The following is a 24,173-nucleotide window of genomic DNA, read 5'->3' on the forward strand; positions in this document are numbered from 1 at the left end:
GGAAATCACTACACTTGCGCTCTGTTTAGCTACGACAGTATACGGGTATGAAGCATTGAAAATCTTTGAAGGGACTCGTCTGCCTAGTCAACAGGGTAATAAAATTTATGACCGACAGGCCAACACACCCTCGTACCCTCTAGAATTTTGCAAAGAAAACTTGTTTTTATCTTACTGACCTACATATTTCGTATATTCCTTGAAATTACACGCTGTTTCAAAATATAGTTACAAAATATAGTATGTCCAAAATATTGTTTCCGTTTTGAACAGTAGCAGACAGTTTCCGTTTCCGCGTTGGACAGTTTCCGTTTTATTCAGGAAAAATTACACATAATACATACAAATTTCGCCGGGACCAATAAATTGTTCCGAAATAGACAGGATTCCGGATTATGCAGGTTCCGATTTGAACAGGTTTCACTGTATATAGGAATGAACAAAATGCAGTGTCTGAATTCCCCACCCTTATGGACATGATTATTTACCAAACATGTACTGGTAGTTACAAGAGGATTACGTGTGATTTCTTTGCTGAGAACCGAAACAAAAATGTCCCAGCACACACAATGACCATTGAAAAACAACACGATTTTAAGTATGAAATCCAATATAATCATGGAAAATTTAAAAATGAAACTGTTTTTCTACAGATCAAACACTTCACTTAAAGCCGTGAATACTTTGCTTTCATTACTCTGCAAATATAAGAAGAAAAGCATTCTGTTTGAACAACAAATGATATTTACACGATCTTAAATTTTGCACTAAAAAAATAAGTTAAAGAATAATGGAACCTAAATTCCTATGTTCCAATAAACAATAAGATAAAATCACATACCAACTGCTATTAAGAGTTAACATAATTAACAAATTCTGATTGATCATCTTGACCTTCATTTTAAGCAGAAAACCTCAGTAGCTAATAAGAAAATGTCATTTATGAGCAGTCCACAAGAAATTGTTGTGTGTAGCCATGATGGAAACGTGATACAGACAGTGAAGTTTATTATATGCCTAAAACAAAGCTCAGATACCATACAGCATTAAATTATAAGCAGGATTTCTGAGAAACACAAAATTCGTTGTTAACAAATATTTCTGAATCCAAGTTTTATTTCATATAAGGTTTTACACATGATAAAACAGCAGACATAGAAAACATTTTGGGAAAAAATTACAAATAAGAGAAATAAAAATACATATTTTACAAACTATTATTATCTCTTTTGCTTTCGTGTTTCTGAATTACTGAACATGATTTATTATTTGGCACTTATCATCAGTCCAATGTTTTCTTGCTGCGTATGAATGATACACAACCTGTTAAGTACAGTAGCTTCTCTCCTGGTACCAATTTTAATCGAACTATCAGGAGTTGTGGAAGATTACAAGTTTGTAATTTATGGGACACACTTATAAGATAGCACAAAAATGTTTTTAAAAGACGGACGTTTAACAATTAGTCATATGTGTTGCACAAAATAGACGAATTTAGGTACAGAACACACAAAGTTACTGTTTTTTCCAACAGCGAAAGAAAGAATATTATGGAAAACATCTTGATCCCTCTTTTGTACAGACTCAATTCGTGACAGGACATGGTAAACTTAAACCTTACTTTGAATGAATCCACATCAATTCACCACGTTTATGCGAAGATCCGACACAGTATGCGAGTCATCTCATTTTTGATTGCCCAATGCATGAATCCAAAAGATGAAATTTTCAATCCCATTTGAATGAACTAGTTAAAACCATCTATTGCAAAAAAATCATTACTTACATTTTCCCAAATATCCTCGCAAGATTATACTTTAGCAGTCATTATAGACAATTATTGTTACTATGACGAAAAAGAATTTGCATGCAATTTGACATTTAAGACAATTATTCAGTTATAATTAAAACGATTATTTAAAACTTAGCAGAGAGTGCTTAGAAACATCATGTACACACACTTATTAATGTTTCTCACAACACATATGACTAACTCTGAAGATCAGGCAATCTTACTTAAAAGCCACCAAATATAAGTGTCAAACTACACAAAAGTTTTCTTGAGTAAAATATGATATATACTGTTACATTACTTGGCTGTATACTTTGTACTAATATTAAACAGTAAAATAAATTTAATGAAAAATCAGAAGAAAAATGAAAGCAAAATACAGTTGCTCATATAGCTGCGAACATGGGATAAATATATATATATAGTAACTTTTTAAATCACAAAAAATTACGTTTATTATATGTAAGAAATTAATTGTGTAGAATGAATGTCCAAGTTAGGTAAATTAGTATAGCCAGCTTCTTAATTTTATACACACATTACACATATATGCATTGTCATTTTCTTCTCCTATAGAGATTTGAAAAATCTACTTTTAACATCTCACATGCAGTGTTAATATATACTGAATGTAAGACTATCAACCTTAATATTCTGCTGTAGAATTCCCTCAATTCTTCTATAGACAAGATGACCACAATGATCAGTCATGAGGGCCGATCTTCCAACATACTAGCTATAGTGTGTTCTTGTCGTTTCCACTTTCGTGGCTAATTAACTACAGTGTTTCATTTAACATTCTATCAAAGCATTTACTTATAAAACAGAAGAAAACCTTGGTACCCTACACTCAGGTTAGTGGGCTACCCAGACAGGTACTATCCACTACACTAAAAACTTTGCTATATTTATTAAAAAGACTCATTCTTTACGTTGAATTGTTTAGGTCCCATCAGCAAGGACAACGAGAAGATAAGTGGTAACTAGTCAGTGAACACACATTACAAATCCATCTCCTAACTGTTCGATTCCTTTAACACACAAACAGTGAAATGAAGTGCTTCTCCAAACACGAAAATATAAATTGTGCCTTAAGAACTGTCTTTGACGAGTAATAAATGTAAAAATCTTTCATTTCAATGAAATTACGGATGTATCAATGTTTCTGCATTCACTGTACCTACCAAGAGAGCAAATTAATTCGCGTCACATGATGCAATTATAAGGCAAATTAGGGAATGGGAATACTACTATACAGTCCTGACAACTTTATTTCTGTGTAATTCTTCCTTACCGAGGTAACACTAAGCATTTTCGATGACGACCACATGTGAGCTGTCTGTAAACAACACGTTCTTTGCAAGAAACCAAACCTTACAACAAGATATCGTTATTGAAACTTCTTGATACTGCATCACAGCCTTCAATGGCACACATATTTGCAATAACTACTAATTCTTAAACAAATTTGTAACAATATCATCTTCATACTTCAATTTAATTCTTTATGCATACATAATAACTAACAAAAGACAACTGAGGTATTACAGAACTTGCAAAATCAGTAAATTAACTTATGATATATACATCCAGAAACGATATGTTTAGAGGAACACACATTCAAAAGCATGTAGAATTAGGTAACAAATGCTTGTGGTGTTTTATTTTGTTACAGGCATTCCTGCACCTTGTTAACATTGCATCATGGGGCTAACTGCAATTTATTATTTATATTATTTTATATTAACAATAATAAGAATCATTTGGTAAACATAAGCTACAATTTCATTTTGAAACACATCGAGCTATGATGTATTGGTTTTAAATGAGACGGAATAAAGCATGGAAAATTCTATCTCTAAGAAACATTTGCAGCTTAGAATTTGATGTAAAAATTTAAAACACGCTCTTCAAAAGTCTGCAGGCATAAAAGTAAGTATAGGAATAGCTTTGGAGTTAAAGGGTTTCTTTATATTAACTTTAATTTCACGTAAAACTTTTCTATACTTATGCGCATAGAAATCCCCTAACTGATGCTTGGAAAGATAAGTACAGTATTTATCCCCACACCGTGAGTTCCAAGTATAGTAGCAATCTGGCAGTTGCTTGCTGGTACTTCATCCCAAAACCCTAATGGCACATTATTATTTCCCAGTGAAATGAAATATAACAACTAGTAATAATTGCTCCAATAGTGATTACAGCTACAGTAATGATAGTAGTAATAGTATCAATAGAAGTGTTACAAATAAATATAAAATAATAATACCGTGATGATGATGATGATAATGATAATGATGGTGATGATGTTGATAATAATATAATAATAATAATAATAATAATAATAATAATAATAATAATAATAATAATAATAATACAGGATGTATTTTCGAATTCTGTTTTCCGAAAGGTTTTATTTCCGAAATCAGACTGTTCCGAATGGTCTTCATTCCGAATGTGTTATTTCCGATACAGCAATATATCCAAAATCAAATATTCTCGATTCCGAAATGGAAATCCCTACAATCATATAAACAATGTTTACTGAATCCACTGTTCTTCGTTACCTGGTAACAAAATTGTTCAAAATTCGACTTAAATTTTTCCAAATTTTTAAGTAGTTCAGCACTTTTAATGCAGGCGAGAACAAAAGTAATCCCAGGAACGAAAGGGTGAAAGATGCTGTTGTTGGAAGAATATGTATATTATGAAAGCAAAAGCGGATCCGCAGGGACGGAGTATTGGGAATGTAGGAGGGTCCGCATAAAAGAGTGCACTTCTCGAATAGTCACTACTGCCGCTGGTTGAAAAATTTGTGTCACAAAAGGCCCTTCTGAGCACACGCACCCTCCTAATAGAGAAGAGGCAGAGGCTGAAATTGTAAAACAAGAACTGAAGTGGAAAGCAGCAGAACATCCTGAGCACCGCCCAGCTTAAGTACTATCGACCGAACTGCGGCATGTTCCATGGGGAGTGCTGGCATTGCTGCCAGAAAGAAGTAATTTAAACAAGGCGATGAGAAGAGAAAGACAACGCCACCTCCCACCTAACCCTTCTGCATTGAACAACCTTCCTTAAACGATTCCAAGTGGTTGTTGGAAAAGAACATCCGACTTTCTATTATGCCATACAACAGCCGTGGCGACAACGTGACTCGCGAGACATTGTGGCTCGCAGTGATAGCTGTGCATTTCGCTTGCTTCTAACCTCCACCAACCTCCACCCTCTCACTCACTGGAGTCAAACTCCGTTCCATTTGTACTTGTCTCTAACCTGCGAGTGGCATATGTCTCTCTCGAAACCATGTACGAAAGTTCCAAGTAGAATGGGAGGACGCATTATTTTGCTGTCAATATGATGAGAATATTAAATATATGATTTGTTCACAAGTATTACAAGGAAAACGGTTGTATAACATAAAACTGCATTATACTACATGTTACTTATGAAACATTAAAAGGTTAAGTGTTATTGTTGTTATCATCATCATCATCATCATCATCTCTATACGTCGACCCTTTTTCAGCAGATGTACGAATAATGCGGTTAGCTCTTCAATTTGAACTCACTAGTTTACTATATGATGTCAAATAAAAGCTAGATGCAAGGACTTGACAAATGTTGAACTTTTCAAATTTTTGCCAAAAAATAAATATCCGAAGCTTCGTTCTTTCGCTTGCTCTGTTGAAACCATGTTCGCTACAACTTACGTTGGTGAAAAATTATTTTCAACAATGAAAATAGTAAAAACCAAATTTAGATCACGACTGACAGACAAATACCTTCGTGATCAACTACGACTGGCAGTAGTGACATAATTCCTGATTTTGAAACTTTGTCGCAGAGACATTCTGAAGACAGTTAATTTTAGGTTGTGATATTGTTCATTTCTTTCTTCATTACACGTACTAAACATTAGTTTGTAGCCTTGTACTGTATAAAATTATATTTAAGTGCTTGACGTAAGGAAAATGAAAATCCGTTAATAAGTCAGACAGTTGCTTCACTTCCCCTTCGGGTGTCCGCTTCTCTCCACAGGTGCTCTGCACGTTGCAGGTTACACAGTGGCTCGGCGCACGATTACATTTTCGCCACCGCTGCCATACAAGAACTGCAGAAGGAGGAAGGAGACATGGGAACCATGGTTAGGGAGTTACAAATGGGGCGGACCGTGCGAACACAACCAAAGAAGAAGTGGCTTCACCTACATAAATCCATTCAGAACATCGTCCTACAATATCCCACTTACAAGGAAGAAGGTCGCCTCTTGGAATATCTGCAAGCTTTAGAGTATCAGTTTAATCTGTAAATTACTTGTTAGAATATACATCATAAAATGTATTATTATAACAATTTCGAAAAAAATAAGTCCTTCGGAATCTTTGTTTTCGGAATGGTGAATACTATTTTGTTTTCGAAAATATGCTATATTGGAAACAACGCATTCAGAATAGTCTGATTTCGGAAATAAGACCGTTCGGAAATACGTCTGGGAAAATAATAATAATAATAATAATAATAATAATAATAATAATAATAATAATAATAATAATAATAATAATAATAATAATAATAATAATAATAATAATAAATGGTGAATTTATGGAGCTACAAACTGCTGACGACCATGCTTGGCAAGACTACAAATAGTATTAACAGTAGTCATTACAATCACTGTAGTTATATGGTTTTTACTGTTTGGCACAAAAATGAGTGAGCATTATGTGTGTAAATTTATATAAATATCAGAATCATTTTCTTGCAAAATCTGAAATATTTTCATATATGCAATATAGCAAAAGACAGAAAAGTCACTTGTGTGTCCATGTCCTCTTTATCTTTTTTATGTCAGTAACTTGCTAAAACTGTGTACGCAACTGCGAATTACAGACGCTATAAAAAATAGTGTCTCCTTGCGAACACATATTAAAAGCAACTACATTTATGTCCACGAGAAATTAAATCATCTTGGAATTGTAACCTTACACCTCACAGAAGCAAGGCACTGGCACAAAAAAGAAAAGGTTTGAGTTTATATTCAAGATGACAATGCTATTTGAAATTAATACGGTATGTAATAATTACAATATTACGTTACAATTCCTTCATTTCTTCGTTTAAAAATTTTCTTTCACAGTACCTACTTATAAATATTCTTCATATAAAACAATGCGAGAGGAAATGTCAGGAGAATTATTTATTAGGTTATACACACAAACTACTATTAATTTCATAAATATTTTTAAACATAATAAAAAGGAGAAACAGTAATACACGATTATTTTAAATAATACAAAATTTAACTATGCTATATATGAAACAAGTCACAGATAATTTTAGTTGCCTTTCAATGATATATTCACCAACCAACAACGGGAATATTTTCAACAGTTCTGTAGGCATACTTTCAGTCTCATTTACTTGTTAAATTGGCTACGTACAATTTAATCTGTGTATTGTTTCATAAATAATTTACCCGAAAGGGTATCTAACTATATATATTTATCTTTACTTGCTCATTACGCTTAGTATTGAGAAAGTACTGTGGTGCTGCATAATTTTTACCTCTTTTTTTATTAGAGGTAAACATGTGTAATTTTTATACTGACCTCACCTATATTCAGAACGACTTGACAATAATGTAAAGCTTTTGGGTATCTGCAAACTATCTCCATTATTTCGTGAAGCCAAAGTGTTTTCTTTTTGAGAGTAAGACAGATTGTTCGAATAGCTTCATATATATTGTAGTCATCACATGAATAATTTCACGAGTTGAAACAACTAAGCCAGTTGAAGCTAGGTCGAAATAATGGTCATACCTCGGTAGGATCCCTTCCTTTAAATTAAGTAAAAACTACAATATATGCAACATTTCTTTCATTCTTCCCAAGAACATGGATGAAGAGAAGTGCTGAGTCACTGGAAATGATTCCCTCCCCCCTTGGCCCTGTGCAGACATCCAAATGTTTAGTTCCAATCTTGAAGAAACAAATACCTCAAAACTTTACAATCCTTGAACCAAAACCTCTGCAGAAATTTCTTTTACGAGGCGTGTTCTTAAAGTAAGTTCCAAAAGGGTGTAGAAAGTAAAGGGGAACATATTTACAAACCATTTTTGTAGCATTGTATTCCCCAAACTTCAATTACTTCTCACCATAATCTCCACCATTACTGAGGCATTTATCAAGTCGTGGCACAAGTCTTTCTATCCCCTCATTGTAGAATTCACCCGCCTGCGAACCACTCCGCAACATTTGTGGAAAATTCAAGGAAAGCGAAGAAATTGTGAACCTCCTGTCCTCATGAATTTTTTCATCGACAGCACACACCAAATCGTCATTGATCAAAGATGGCCGACCGGTATGCTGCTCGTCATGCACAGAGACGCGGCCCTCGTTGAATTTTCTAACCCATCTCCTGATCATTCCATCACTAATGGCATCATCACTATACACCTCACAAAGTTGATGATGAATGTCAGCTGGTTTGATGTTTCTCGCATTCAAAAAACGGATAACAGACCGCATCTCACAGTCGGCGGGGTGCTCGATCACTTTAATCATTTCAACTGATCACAACTAACCACACACACGGACTGAAGCTCTGAAACTGCATGCACAGCTTGCCTGAGGACTGAAGAAGAAAACACACATGCGCAAAATAACGATTGCAGCGATGCGACAGCTATAATTGAAAATGGAACTTACTTTAAGAACACGCCTCGTACTAACTTCCAACTAAGAAATAATACAAGCAATTAACTCTATGTATTACTCACGTGAAGGGAACAATATTGTGTCAAGAACATAGAATTTTACAGTCAGATTTCTTGCTTAATTTTTGTAACATTTTGTGATACACAATGGAAGAATTACGTACATTAACAGAACAGGTACATATATTACCTGTACCGATCTATACTCGACTAACTTCTCGTTCCTTTTTTCCTTCATTCTATACCCTATTACTTTGCAAGCAATTTCACCTGCTCGGACTATAGAAGTATAAAGATGAGATCGCAACTGTACTTCATAACTATTAAAATTTCATAATCCTTATTGCAGCACTCACATGGACGTAATAGCACATAGAGAACTTTGAAGTCCCTCATTGTAAAACGGAAGAATTTACACATGCAGCCCACCTCATATGACAGCACATAAAAAGCTGAAATTATTTACTACATTCCATAATTCCTTACACGGCAATCAACTATAATATAATCTCAACTTCATTTACCACACATTAATGCTGTAGTTCTGAATGCAGGCGGTGTTTTATGAACATACAAATTCTTCTATACAAAAGAAACTATTTGGATTTAAATGTGTAGAATTGGATCTACTATTGCAGTGTATAATGTCATCTAGGTCAGTAACACAGTCTAAAGAGCAATGCTCTAAGTGGAGTTGCAAGTACAAACAGAAATCAAGAAGAAAGACCTTTCCCACTTCAGTATTTGTTTATTTGCATTAGGTACTCATTATACGCTTACTTTGTACAAAAAAAAAAAAAAAAAGAGTTGAAGTATGTAATTACAAGAAAATAGCTTCTGTAAAGCATTGTGAACTATCTGGATAAACAAGTTGGAACTTAGCTTTCTATGTGTAATCTCGTAAGTTATATCATATTACTGAATATCACATGTAGTTAAGAAATTGTAATTGTTTAACAGTAATAATAAAAGTCTTTATTAATATTATTGGAAAAATATGTGAAATATGCACGTGAAATAATGGAATTTAATATGACAATATACCGGTGTAAGAATTTTTTTTGGAATACTCGGAATAAAACAAGCTCAAGAATTCATTATTTCTGGTACAATTTGTCAGTATATCCCAACCAGCAATCAATAGTTTGGCCTTAATATTAGTAAAATAATAAGAGCTTCTGTCTTAATTTTAATATAAATTTTACCATTACTTTTTTTAATCTTTTTCACATAATTTACTACTGACTGGTTTCTAGTTCCTTCACCTTGAATGGACCTATTATTATTCCCTACTCTATAAGTAGTGATCTGGCACTGTGCGACAATGAACCACCAATCTATCGCCATGCCTCTGTTACGGTTTAACTCCAAATCTATATTTTTTTAAGCCAATACTAGAGTTATCCAGTGGAACTGTCACAGCATGAAGTCATGACAATTCCAATTTTATAGCAGAATATTCAAAACGTTCTATCATATTTTCTTCAGTACTGAAAGTAACTTTTCACGTCTACAGTATCTCATTTTTTTGGGGCCAGCGACTTCACATGATATTCAGCAATGTATACTAAGATCATATTATATTTTCATGAACAAACGTAATACATCACCACCAAACCATACTTTGATCACAACGTATATAAATGTCGTCATTTAAAAATATTTTGTAGGATGCATTAATACAAAACAGTTTCTTGTGCGGTTTAAAAATAGAATTGTAGTGGATGAACTGTACAAAATAAACATGTCAGCAGCCTTGAAATCAATGTTTTATTCATTTCAGTAATTAATGAAATTTCATGGTACCAGCATCAAATTTTGATTATTTTACTGTAAATTTGAGGAAACCTTCCACAAAGGGGAAATTAAACTGTGACAGGTAGTGTCAGTGTTACATCATATTTCGTTTTTAAGTTGCAGTAATGGAATATAATTTTCTAGGCGTTTGAGAATTTAGTAGAATTTATTTTAGGCCGAACACAAATTTGAGAACTTTTATAGACGCAAAACACAAGACCAGTATTTTGAAACATATCTCAATCTTGTAAGAGATGGATAAGTGAAGGTATTCACAATTTAAGTTCACAGGAGTAATTATACGATGAAGTGATGCATTAAGTAAGAAAAGACAGTGCTTGCATCCCTAAGCTTATCATTTAATGGAACCAAAATTTTCGTAATTTGTAAAACTGCAGACAGAGCTATATTAAAAAAAACTGTGCGCATTTATCAGAAAAAGTTTATATTAAAATTATTACTCATAATAATCAGGATACACATTATTAATGTAATAACACAAAAACGTACTGAAGGTTATAAAAAATTACAATAGAGATCATTTAAAACTACCGTAACTCATTGTGACATTAAACAAGTATACGATGTTATTTCCCTGTTCTGAAATCAATGCATTCTTATGTATTTCCCTACAGAATGCTGCTATGTTTAAAGAAATTAGAGATTGTCTAATGACTTAAGCTACCTTAACAATTAAATCAAGATCCTTTTTCATTCTCATTCATCCACGCAAAGCAATGAGCCCAAACTGTGCCACTGACCTCAACGCACACATCTGCCATTAACGAGTATCAGTCTATTCGAGTTATTACAATTTTTGTTTTACTGTAAAAATTTATATAATCCTGCATACAGAGAAGAAATCACAATTGAATCAAAGCATGCAGAAAGGACTCGAATCCTTTTTACAAGTCTTTTCACTGTTTACAAACACTATACGTATCACTAAATGCAGAAAGGGTACCAACTGCACAAACCCTCTGATTGCATGTGACCATCTTCATCTGTAACCTTCTTTCATTCAATCCTCATTTCCCTCAGCAGATTTTGCAACAATTTACTGAAAAAGAGATCAAGAATATTAACATCAGAAGCTTGAAAGAAAATGAAAGATTATAGAACAACTTACTAATATAAACAATGTTCAAGTATGTACAACTGCTGACAAGTGGAGACGTAAGTCACGTTAAAAAATAGAACTTTTTTTGTGTGGATTTTATAGAATGAAATTTTTTACTGTGTTAAAATTACCATACCGAAGAAGTATTTAACAAGAGGAAACTGCATCTTGCACACCTGATAACGTAATTTAATTTAGGTAATAATATTTGCACCATGACAAATATGAGATTTATACATTTCTCCATTACTACAATAGGAAATTCATACAGAAATAGAATAGGTTGTATATTATTAATTGCGAAGGTATCTCAAATAGCATCAGGAACAAATGAGTTGTGATAACTTAGATCAGAATTCACTTCACAAATAATATGAGACCTCGCAGTCCTCATTGAATAATCAATGACTATGAGTAGTCATACTGTAGATACCCATTATTGGAGAAAAATTCGTTCCAGCACCAGGAATCGAATCCAGGATTTCACAGCTACAAAGTCGGAGAGTTTGGCCGGTGCCATGAATTGGGTTCCAGTATAGCTCAGATGGAAAGAGCGCTCATGGCGAAAATCTGAGCGGTCCTGGTTTCGATTCTCGGTGGTGGAACGAATTTTTCTCCAATAATAGATGTCTACAGTATGACTACTCACAGTCATTAATAGAAAAAAATAAATGAAAATACAAAGGAGTTCACGATGTGAAGAACTGTAATTACTATTGTGCAGCCATAACATCACTTCAGTTTGAGCCAAGTTATAAATTAACGGTGATTAAGTAATTCATCCTTTTCTTTCTTTCCAACTTCATTCATCACAACTGTTCTTCATTCATCATTTAAATAATCGTCAACAATCTCAATGATAATGAATAATTACTACAACTGAAAGCATTATTAATAGGGTTGCCATAATTCTGGATACAAAAATACCGACAATTTTGTTTTCCCATCATTTGCATTAAAGATAATCATTTACCGATTAGGATGATTATCCATTACAAGTATAATATAGATTCACTGCCTATGGTACACTCTGAATAATTTCTGACGAAGTAAGTAGTCCACACTTTTGACACTAGCGACAACTATGAGCACATGCATAGAGCCAGGGTGAATAACGGTCAAGTTGAGGGTTTTCACATTACACATACTGATGATGATGATGATGATGATAAATTTTCAATAAGCATTATTTTTATTTATTTATATTATGCTCTCAATTGCAGAGATTATTCGGTGATGGTAAGAACACAGAATAGTTATCAATACTTGAATTATTTGTAAAATAATTCCAAAGAAGTAATAGTAGCATGTTCTTAAATTTCCCTGGAAAAACGATAAACTTCAGTCAGAAGAGCTAGGAAAATCAAATCTCAAATTATCAGACTTCAAAACTCATGTTAGCTCCAAAACAGCTCATTCAATTCTGTAGGCAATTATTCTGAAACACTATCGTGTAACAAAGTACAATTAGTGAATATTACAGAATTTTTCTTTGACGTGTGGATAAAAATTGTTCATCAGTAATGGGTTAACATATATTATGCCTCCATGCAGCAACTTATTAAGTGTGCGATATTAACAACATTTCTTTGGAACACACTGTTGAAGTTGTTCTGTTTTTATTTTATCTGATGAAAATATGGCATCCTTGTTAAGTATTTCGCTTTTTGAGCTTAAATAGCAATTACATTGACTAAATTTTATCTTTACTTCATAATTAAGTGAATGAACTAATAAGAGTTTAACAAGCTTAAATAATGCTATGAAGGTTCCGATCTGTAAATAATATTTCATTTCCCTTCAACAATTGTAACCGAAGTTAAATTCAAATTTAATTTAATGATAATTTTAAGTTTCCTGCTTCAATAGTCACATTCGCAATTAAAATCTGTAAGTAAGCAAGATTTCTTCGAATCTTGCTGAACAATGATGCAATCTCAAAGACATTCTTTAAGTATATTCTGAAATTTGATTAAGTACAAGGTCACATTAAAAAATACAATGAGCAAGTATTATAATGCTCCAAAATTCCATTTTAATATTTTCTTGGACACAAGTTTCGAACATTGCTGATATTACTCAACCACGCTGTTTGTGTCAATCTGGCATAACAATCTATTGTAAACTAAGAGACTTTTATTCATATGCAATATTTATTATTCAATTACGGTATTCATACAGGAAGTACGCACAAAAACAATAATATAATCAATTTTGTAACCATAACTACAGTAAAACCTCGCTATCCCGTGTAATACGCTTCTTTTGTCTGGTCCCTGCACGCCTTTATAAAATACCCCGTTTGTTGTGCTCAAGTTACGCATAATACGGTGTTTTTGTGGAATATTTTCGATGTAATTTTCAGCGATGTACTGTAACACAGGGGCGGCCCGTCCTTATGTGCTACAGTGCTACAGCACAATGATATTTTTTGCTCAAATAAAGTGTTTGCAATACCATAGTATTTGATCTGCCATTTGACAATTTCCCGTTGTTATGTTCATGACGCGTTATGGAGTGTTTAGTCTTCGCTCTTCGCTCTTTTGTGCCTCAGGGGGTTCGTTGTGCTACTCAAAACTTACATGAGAATGTAGACAGTCAATGCGCATGTGCGAAGCTGAAATAACTGCTCTGATTGGCTATTTTTACGCGGGGAAGTGCTGTAGTCAGCTTCAGCACAACACAGCTTGGAGATTGCAAAAGTAAAGCGTAAGGAAAGAATGCTTGTTTGTGGAGGAACTCGGAACTATGTACAATGTATTTGGTAATTCAAATGTTTGAGGTACCTCCTGAATCAATCGGCAAGCGACGGAAAATTGAATCCCAGAAAATTGATGCCAAGGAGGTATGTAACTGTATAATTCAGGAAACTACTCATCGTTTCCAATCTTTAAGCTACCTAGACGCAACAAAATTGTTAAACAGCGAATTTTATTTTTTTTACAATTTTTTGCATAATTTTCCTGAACGCGAACTTGAAGTTGCTGTCAACAGCTACACTGTACTGAACAAAAGAATGTTAAAGACACAACTTGGAGTTCTATACGGAAGATCTGACTTCCGAAATATAGATGGCTGTTCAATTGTTACAAAACATAGTCTCCAACAATTCACGGGATCCATTCTGTGAAGTAACGAAGTTGTTAAATATTTTGGTTACAACACCAATGACCACTGCTGAGCCAGAAAGATGTTTTTCTTGCTTGAAACGCATAAAAACGTTTTTAAGGAACACTATGTCCCAGGATCGCCTCACTGCTCTTGCAATACTGTCAATAGAAAAGAGAGTGATGTCCAAGATGGAGGGGTTTAACGTTTAACACCAGGGTAATTGCCAATTTCTGCAGTAGGAAGGAACTCCATATTCTGTCACTAGGCGAGTCTCAAATTAAGATAAATGCATATATATATACACATACAGTAGGCCGATATAGAGATTGTAGCACACTCATTATTTTGACCACCAGCCGCTACTGCTGTAACAGCAATGAAACATCTTGGTCATTGAACTCACTGGTGCCATTAACTTGAAAAGTATTGGTATTCGATCCTTTATCTGCGCATTTAAACCTTCATACTTCACATCTTACTATACCCCACCCTCTTGTTATGCTCTCTTATTCAACTCCTTATCTGCGTGGTTAAAGCCTACATACAGTTACAATACCTCATCCTCTTGCTAACCCTTTCTCCCAAACAACATTCCTCACTCGGCCATAATAAAATTCTGTAAATTTTTTCTGGGCAGTTTGTTGTCCTTTTGTGTATTGAAGTATCTGTGAATGTGATTACAATGAGTGTTAAACGAAAATCACTTTCTGTGTCGGAAAAATTGGAAATCTTACGAAAGTACGATGAGAATAGTACTCCTACTCAAAAACAACTCCCTGATGCATTAGGAATCCCATCATCGGCATTAAGAACGATAATAAAAAATCGCAACTCAATCACTACAGCTGTGATGTTGGGAGGATGTAATCGCAAAAAATGAAGTGTGGTAAACATGAGGACTTGGAGAACACGCACACGGCAAATAACTATAAATGGCTTTTTTTTTTTTTCGAAAGAATGAAGTACAGTACATATTGTAAATGTCTTTGATGTACAGTACAGTAATTAGGCCTACATAATGGAGTAATACTACAGTATCTTACCACAGTCTAGTATATACAGTCGCGAAGCTCAATACGTAGTAAATATGCAAACATTAGATAGTTGCTCACCACTAGGATCGCTAATATCGCCTCATTACAGGCAATGCAAAATAGTACCGTCACAGTCTATTGTTTCTAGCACCCTCAAAACTCAAGCTTCGTGACTGTATATAGTAGACTGTGATATTACCTTTCATGAATCATGTATTTCAATAAAGAAAAATGCTAACAGATAGTGTATATAAGTCAAAATTAGTATACCCGCCTAATACGCAGTCCCAGTTAATATACGTTTTACATCCGGTCCCTTGAACAGTGTCTTATCAAGGTTTTACTGTAGATCATAAATATTTTCGCATCACTAAATACTCCATTTACTAACAGCAGTATAATTTTAAATCTCTCGAACTCAGGATAACTGAGCTGTGCAGATTAAAATATGAGAAACAGAGAAGACATTGATATCTTTCCACTTGTACACAATCAGCCTCCACAGTAGTTGCACATACTCAACAATAAGTCATAGGTATTTTACCTTTTCGGCCACCATGCATCTTTAAGTGTCTGTAATAAAAACACTTTGTCATATAATTAATAGTCTTAATTTCCATAATCTTGCAAGCATCAACTAGAAGAACACATCTACATACGGGTACATGCTCTTAAGCAAGTAACACAGTTCATGCCATACCTCGGAGGGTTAATCCGTGCAACATTCAAACACACAGATGCCATGCTGTAGTGCCACTTCTCTCTTCAAAACAAAACTTCATTACACTGAAGAAAACAAACTCTGTTCAAAATAAATGTTCACGTCAACGAAAGCAAATTCTCATATACAAGTGAATTATCTCTCCACTCAGAATGTTATATTCCGTTTTAAATAGGTTGTGAGAAATTAATTCTTAGAACACCGCAGAGTACACTTTCCACTTCGAAATTTGACAAGGATGCATAGGCTTGTCTTCCCGAATGCACTGCATAAACCACAATGTCTCAAAATGTGGTTTAAGTCCAAAAGTATGTATTACAAAAAGAAAAAAATAAAACCCTGCAGTCCAATATGTATTTGAACTCACGTCTCGAATCCTTGTCACATAGTAATTCAGCTGTACACAGATGCGCATGAGGAGATCAAATACCTCATGAGCCCACCTCTAAAATGGAAAAAAATCACGAGGTGCGCAAAAAAAAGAAATGTATGGAAAAATCGTAAAAAAATTTCACTACCTTAGTATCTAACCCCCTAGTAATATACTGTAGTTAACACAACCCCTTAAAATTATATCTTAACTGCCCAGTTCACCCAACTTTCAATTCATAGCAATATACAGTATTTATATTATCTACAACAAATTTCAGTCTTCTATCAATCTTTGCATTACACCAAAATATTCACGGACCATAAAAATTAACAGTTACTAATGTATATGAACTAAGTAGACACAAATAGTTTATGAATTTCTATACAGAAAGCTATTAATGTTAAAGTTATTCGAAACTTAAAAGACAATGATATGAGGCTTGAACTGAAAATCATGATCACTCTTAGAATTTGCAGATAAAATTAAGAATATATTATTGTGCTGAATAGGACAATTAACGACTTCTGTTGGTGTATCATTTGAAACTAATATAAAAAGGTTATTCTCACTGAGGCCACCATAATAATAGTTGAAAATATGGCCGACTACTATGTTTCTTTTCGATAATGTGCTATCACAGAATTTCTTGTGAAAGAGAATATTTCTCCTTCGAAATTTACAGACGATTACAGAACGCTTACAGAACGTCTTGTTTCAGTCTCGTTAGTGTTCGAAGATGAATGTAGCATTTTAAAGCAGGCAATGCAGATATTGTTGATCAATCCCACTCTGGTCATCCAACAATAGCTTTGACAGAAGACAACGAGAAAAGACCTCTTTATCAAGGAGAATTGCCGTTTAACGATTTGAGAAATGACTACCAAGATTGACGTAAGTCAGGCATATCAAAACCCTGCACATTGTGCAGTCGCGCACATTGTGCATAACGAAGAAGAGAAATCACAAATCATATAACGTAACTGTTATGATGTTTTCCTCAGCCAACAGTAATTATTTTAAAATGAAAGGCTTTCATCATATCATGTGGACCTAATAGTGATGTGAGAATTTAAATCAGATTAGTAAAGTTCTCAAAATATCATATTCGCCAGCTCTTATTTCTTAATTAGTACTCTTACGCCAAGACAAACATGACAATGATGTTGTTTTGGAGTCTGTACTAACACAGCCATGAATGGTTAGACGACTTACAACTTTTATTTGATAAGCTGATAAGTGATGAGAATAATGAGTGAAGAATAAATATGAGGGTCTTGAGGTTATAAGGGAAGGAAGAAAGAAACTATTTGTAAAGCGAAAAAATTTTCTCGAAAAATAATAGGCTACATAATGGCGAATTTTCCATCTCGCGTTACTATATTATCTTAATATACTTACGTTAATAAATCTTTAAACCTGACATAAAGAAAATGTCCTCGCTTCATAGCTTGTGAAGTACTCTTTTAACTCAATTCAGTAACGCTCCCAACTTGCTGATACTTGCTCAACATTTTCCATATAAACTATATATAAATTTAAATTCAAGCTTAATTTATCCAATTTATTAATAATAATGTGAATTTATATTAATATACAGCAAGGAAAAATGATTCCAGTGTAAAAGCCTCACAATCTCCTATTGCATGTAATTGGAAGTAAAATATTTCCTTTAACATTTGTGCACCAATGGTCCCAGTAATGCTTGAGGAACAATGAAAGAGTATTACTTTGAAATAATCGGTACCTACTGTGTAAAATGAAATACGGTACTGTGTTCGTTTTTTGTTGTTTCGAAATTACTTCAATATTTATATTTTCTTCAAATACTGTATACAAATCGTGTAAATAAATGATTCTTTACAAACGACTGCTTTGTGAATTGTAACTGAGTAAGTCTATTGTTTCTTGTGTTACAATTATTGTCAAATATAGACACTGACAATAATTGTGTTTTTTCCTTCTGCTAAGTATGTTTATAATGTCCAAATGTCAATTTAATTGAACACTAGAAGTGCAGAATAGATTCTTGTACATCCCTCCCGCTAAGAATTGGTAAGACTAACACGTGAATGACGCAATCTGCACAGACCGGCGTTCCGCGCACATACATTACACTTTCAGTGTCTGATTTCTGACATGCCTGACGTAAGTCATAACACCATCCAAGCCCTGTTGTAAAAGCTGCATTGCAGAAAAATTTCTGCATGATGGTTGCAGAGTTTGCTTTCAGATGAACAAAAATTGCAGCATGAAAACATCCGTTATCAATTGCTTCAGCAATACAGTAAACGGGGTGATGCCAACAGTCTCTTAATCATAGTGATGGATAATGAAAGTTGATTTCATCATTTTCAACCGAAAACCAAATGTCAAAGCATGGAATGGTGTCACCAACAAAAAGAAACCAAGGACCTTGTAATGATCAACTTCCTGGCTCGCAAGCATACTGTTAATGCAGACTTGTATCAGGAGAGTCTGAAAAGACTTCGTCAAGCACTGCATGACAAATGACCTGGCAGAAAAACAGTTCTCCAACATGATAATGCAGAACGACACACGGCACATTCTACCATGCCTTGGATTGCAAGAAATGGCTGGGAGATTTCTTCCTCACCCCACCTAAAGCCATAATTTAGTACCATCAGACTTCCACCTCTTTGTTTTCGTCAAGGAAAGCCTTATTGGAGCAACATTTCAAAACAGATGAAAAGACTTCTAACACAGGCATTATTAAAATTGAGAGCGCCTGGCAAAAATATGTTGATTGAGCTGGAAATTATATACAAAAATTAATGATCTTGGAAAAGTAATTTATATATACCAGTACATTTTCCTTTTACATGATCCTAGGCCTATGCAAAAAATTAGCGATCATGACTTTCGGTGTTCTCCTTGTATTTTGTCATTGCTGAAACAGTTAAGAACAATATTTACATAAAATTAAACACCATTTCGTTCAGAAAGGAATCAGAATTAATGTCAGAATATTCCCTTTACCGTAGTAGTTTCATTTAGTTTACTTCAGTTACAAATGCTTCAAGATGCAACAAATCAGAGCTATCCAAGCTAATTCTGTGAATTACTGCGTTTTTCTTTCACAGTTTTATTCCATTAAATAATTTTGTTTTTGCAGACAATAATTCGTTCTATTCGATGCCATCATTGATGTACTAAAGAATTTTCCCAATAACTTTAGAAAATTTAGAGCTCTAAACTATTTGATGTGTGGGCCATGTAATCTTTTATTTCTTTTACTCCAGGGAGCTTGCTGAAAATTTTAAGAAACCAAATTTGTAGCACATAAAACAAAAATACCAGTAATCAAATTCACTGGATACAATGGAAATAGTCATGATTTTAAAAGAATTCCAGAAAATTGGTAAAAGCTCCGAATATGATACATACAGTGTGAATACCATCATAAGACATCGTTTTCCTAATATCTGACCTGCATGATTACCAGACATAAATTATGCTGATTTCTGGATATGGGTTATCTACACAGTCTTTCTTCGTCAGTCTAGTAATACTGAAGGACTGAAGCAATCAGCTGTCCAGAAAATGTACGAGATTTCGCAGTATTGTATTCAGAATGACGTACAAAGCCAGAAGAGAGGTGGCTTAGGAGACAAAACAAAATATAATTCGTATTCATACTCTGTAGTAATCACATTGTGTATAAATGAAATCTATTCTTTTGTGAATGAAATTATGTTTTTGTATTTTGTAAACCTTATTTTTAACGAATTTTCAGCAATTTCGAAAGCATCTCGCCTTATAAATAACCCCATACATTAGGATATGGTGCAATAATAAAATGTATGAAGTGCTTTGGTATTTCAATGGGATTGAGAAAAAATACAAGAATTACAACAGATTTCACTATATTATTATAATTATTATTCCACTATTAGCAACAGTACTATGCTAACACACATCTGAAACAGGGTCTCCAACAAAAGAATTACACATTAGGCAAAACATTGACTTAGTTAATGATCACACACACATACACACACACTTCACTTCCCTAAAAGCGTGTTAATGTATAAATTAATACTATTCATACTTCGGTAAAAGAAGAAAAACTCATTAGCTGAGATTGAATCTGTAAGAACAGCTAGAATGCGAGATAAATTTCAAGGACTGCAACATGTCCAAAACAAGTTTATTATATTTAGTCACACATAAAAGTGACATCCAGAATTGCAGAGAAAGAAAGAAAACACCTACATCAATTAAATTGTAAATGTACAGTAACATACTTTGCTAAGGCAATCACATCTATATGCACCCTCTTAACCAAATGAAATTCAGAGTATCACATCAGATTATCCATGTATTAAACTCAACTACGCACCTTTGGGAAAATTACCAGATTAAGAATGGTCCCTTTTCATACCCGACATTATAGCTTATGTGCATCCACAATAGAATTGTCAATCATCCAATTTTACTGGCAATTCATTCTGCATTCTAACAATGATTCAGTGGGTCTACAAATAGTATTTGGACGGTTCAGAACAATGCTATCGTAACTACCACTATTGGTGCTGCTAGTTACGCTAGTATTGCATTCACCCGCCGATTTCACATATAAAAATAAAAGGTAACTTTTGATAAGCTCTAGTTTAGCCAATGATGAAAGTCATTTGAGACTCAACTGAAGGAAAAGAAGTTTACGACAATGTTAGTTCTTTCATTGCTACAATGAAATTTTTCACTGATTAACTTTACAAGTTCTTTACTGTATTAACTTTTTAGTAAATTACCTGGCTGACTAGTTTCTGTACTTCGTTGTCCAAAGTCTAGTCTAGGCAACTGCATGGAGGTAGAGCTCTGTGCTTTAACTTAGGCACTACAATGAGGTGGTGTGGTAGGAACCGCATTTTACATTGGGAAATACCCAGTACTCAATTTGATAGACAGTATGTGAAGTGAAACTCAGGGACATTCTGGAAATTCCCATCACCACCTGGGATTGAACCCACGACCTTCCAATTGGTAGCAAGTTGCTCCACCAACTGAATTATATAACCGCCTACAGCTGATGGAAAAATATGAAGAACTTAACTACCCACACTAACTGTAATGTTGCTAATTAAATCTTGAGTAAGATTAATGAAAAACTGTGTTGCCTCAACCTTGAGAACATAAGAGGTCACTCAGATGGCACACCATGTTACATGCACGACATTGCGTCACATGTCATGTGACAGGGTAGGGATTCACAGGGAATTGCAATTCTACTACTATCATCTCTCAAGGTAAGTGCTGCTGTTTCTTAATGCAAGAATCCACACACGTTTGTTTTCACACTCTTACAGCTACATTTTTATATTTGTCTATCTGCTGTGGAGCTGTGCGCAAAGTCTGAGGTGAGGTTTCGACATGAGCTCATTATAATTTACGTCTGGGGATATCAGTAATGAACTCACTCTCTTTGTAAACATACGACATAGGACTCCCTGTTACTTCCCTTCATCAGGGAAATTCTAATCACATTCGTGCTCAGCAATTTTGAACCTGCAAACATCCAATTTGAAAGGCGAATGAACTGAGGCCACCCAAGAGCCTACGCAATAGACTCTACTACCACAGTCTAGTATATACAGTCGCGAAGCTTGGGGTGATTTTTTGCATTTCTCGCGATAGTTGCTAGCCGCTTGGAGCGCTGTGTGTACTAGGAACAATGGACTGTGTCACTGGCATCCTGATCTAATACAGGCCGTAAGGCAGACCATGTAACTCGCTTAACCCGACCACGAAGGGCGGCGTTTCAACCATATAAATTAATTGGAATGCATAAAAAGTAACATATATTTCTCTAAAATGTAGTGTAATTGCATTAATAAAATTTAAAACAATGATTAGGAGACACTTCAGACATAATTCCTTGTGAGTTAAGGTGTAATATTATTTTTGCTGTGAAAATTACGTTGTTCGTATGTGTAATAGACCTATCTGCCTTTATTTCGATTAAATATTGCGAAATTATTGTACATTCATTTATGCACGATTCAATAATTTTCAGTTGCACCGCACGAATATTTAGATATGCCGTAAAGTGGGGGTGACTTTGAACGCTGAGGTGACTTTGAACAGTAATTTAGCTCCTTTCTAAATTAAATTCTGTACCCAATTGCGAAAAAACTGTTTAAGTTGTCAATAAATTAGTTCAGTTTTTCGAAATAGGGTACAGCATTTAATTTAGAAGGGTGCTAAATTACTGTTCAAAGTCACCTCGGCGTTCAAAGTCACCCCACTTTACGGTGTTGAAATTATAGGTTATGTTTACTGTCCCAGTTGCCCCTTTCTGTCTAATTTTAGTGGTCTCCAATGCCCTGCCATTCATATGGAAATATTATAGATTATGTTTACTATATCTTATATTCCTAAATTCACAATTATACATTATAATTAAGCATAATGTCATGTATGATACTCTGCACATTCAATTTGTCTGTATTTTAATACTACAATTGAGTATTAAATTATTGTATTTATCTACTACTTAAGAGACGAAGTAACAATTGTACGTACACTAATTTCATAAGAGTGGTATGATAAATTTTCTGTCTTTATCAAGGAAGGTAGATGTGCTATATTAAAATCACAATATAAATTCTTTTTTATTAAACCTCAAAACAGCTTCCATTCTAAACTTAAAATATTGATGCGAAAAGATTATGTTAACATGTAAAATTCTCTTCACATTAAAATAACACAGTTTTTTGTAATTGTTTCTGCAACATATTATGCAACAAGAAGTAAAGGGAACTTATGGACACGTTACACTAAATAAAACTTAGCTATGATACGCAATAAAGTTATAATATAATAATTCACTGAGCTCCATACACTGAAATAGAAAACCCGAACATATATTACGGCCTGGTCTAGATCGAAAAGGCATTGACTGTGCCGTATTTCGCATTGTTGTGAAAAGTTGTGTAAACTGTGAAATGTTCGTTATCGGTTGTAATAACTGTAAATGGCTAAAATACAGTAATTTGAATAATAATATGGGACAAGGAGACGTTTGTTGAACTATAAATTCTAAGAAAAAGAGGTCAGAGTTATCCTTCCTAAAGATCCAGGAAGGTGAGTTTATAAAATATAATATATACTTTATGAAAATAATATATAAACCTTATGTATTTCGTATTTCAATAGTGGAACAAAGGTGTTAATTTTTCAAAAGAACACGGTATCAAAAGTACAATACATTTTATCATCTGCTAGGGAAAGAGTCTGTGATGAGGCGATAGTAGCGATCCTGGTGGCTAGCAACTATCTATGGATGCATATTTCAACTGTCTATGTTTGCATATTTAGTAAGTATTGAGTTTCGCAACTGTATATACTAAACTGTGCTGCTACTACTACTACTACTACTGCTACACTCAATTTAATGATATCAACTTGATCACTGAGAACAATCAAAAGTAAAACATACCGTTGTAGCCTATTAATTCTAGCTTCCTCCTTCATTTTTCCCCTTTCTTTC

At 34.0% G+C, this 24,173-nt stretch overlaps 1 protein-coding gene across 31 annotated transcripts in view; it reads right to left on the reverse strand.

Annotated features, from left to right (window-relative positions):
- Positions 1–24,173, reverse strand: part of LOC138707444 (titin homolog) — a 421,318-nt gene that overhangs the window by 16,949 nt on the left and 380,196 nt on the right. The window contains exon 23 of one of the 31 annotated variants that reach the window (XM_069836886.1): positions 1,097–11,364. The exons of the other annotated variants lie outside the window; for them this stretch is intronic. Coding sequence (XP_069692987.1) covers positions 11,362–11,364 — 3 coding nt within the window. The 3' untranslated portion in view covers positions 1,097–11,361. Of the gene's footprint in view, positions 1–1,096; positions 11,365–24,173 lie in introns of those variants that run through there. 31 annotated transcript variants of the gene reach the window in all.

This window comes from Periplaneta americana, chromosome 10, assembly GCF_040183065.1.
Source record: "Periplaneta americana isolate PAMFEO1 chromosome 10, P.americana_PAMFEO1_priV1, whole genome shotgun sequence".
Classification (NCBI taxonomy): Eukaryota; Metazoa; Arthropoda; class Insecta; order Blattodea; family Blattidae; genus Periplaneta; species Periplaneta americana.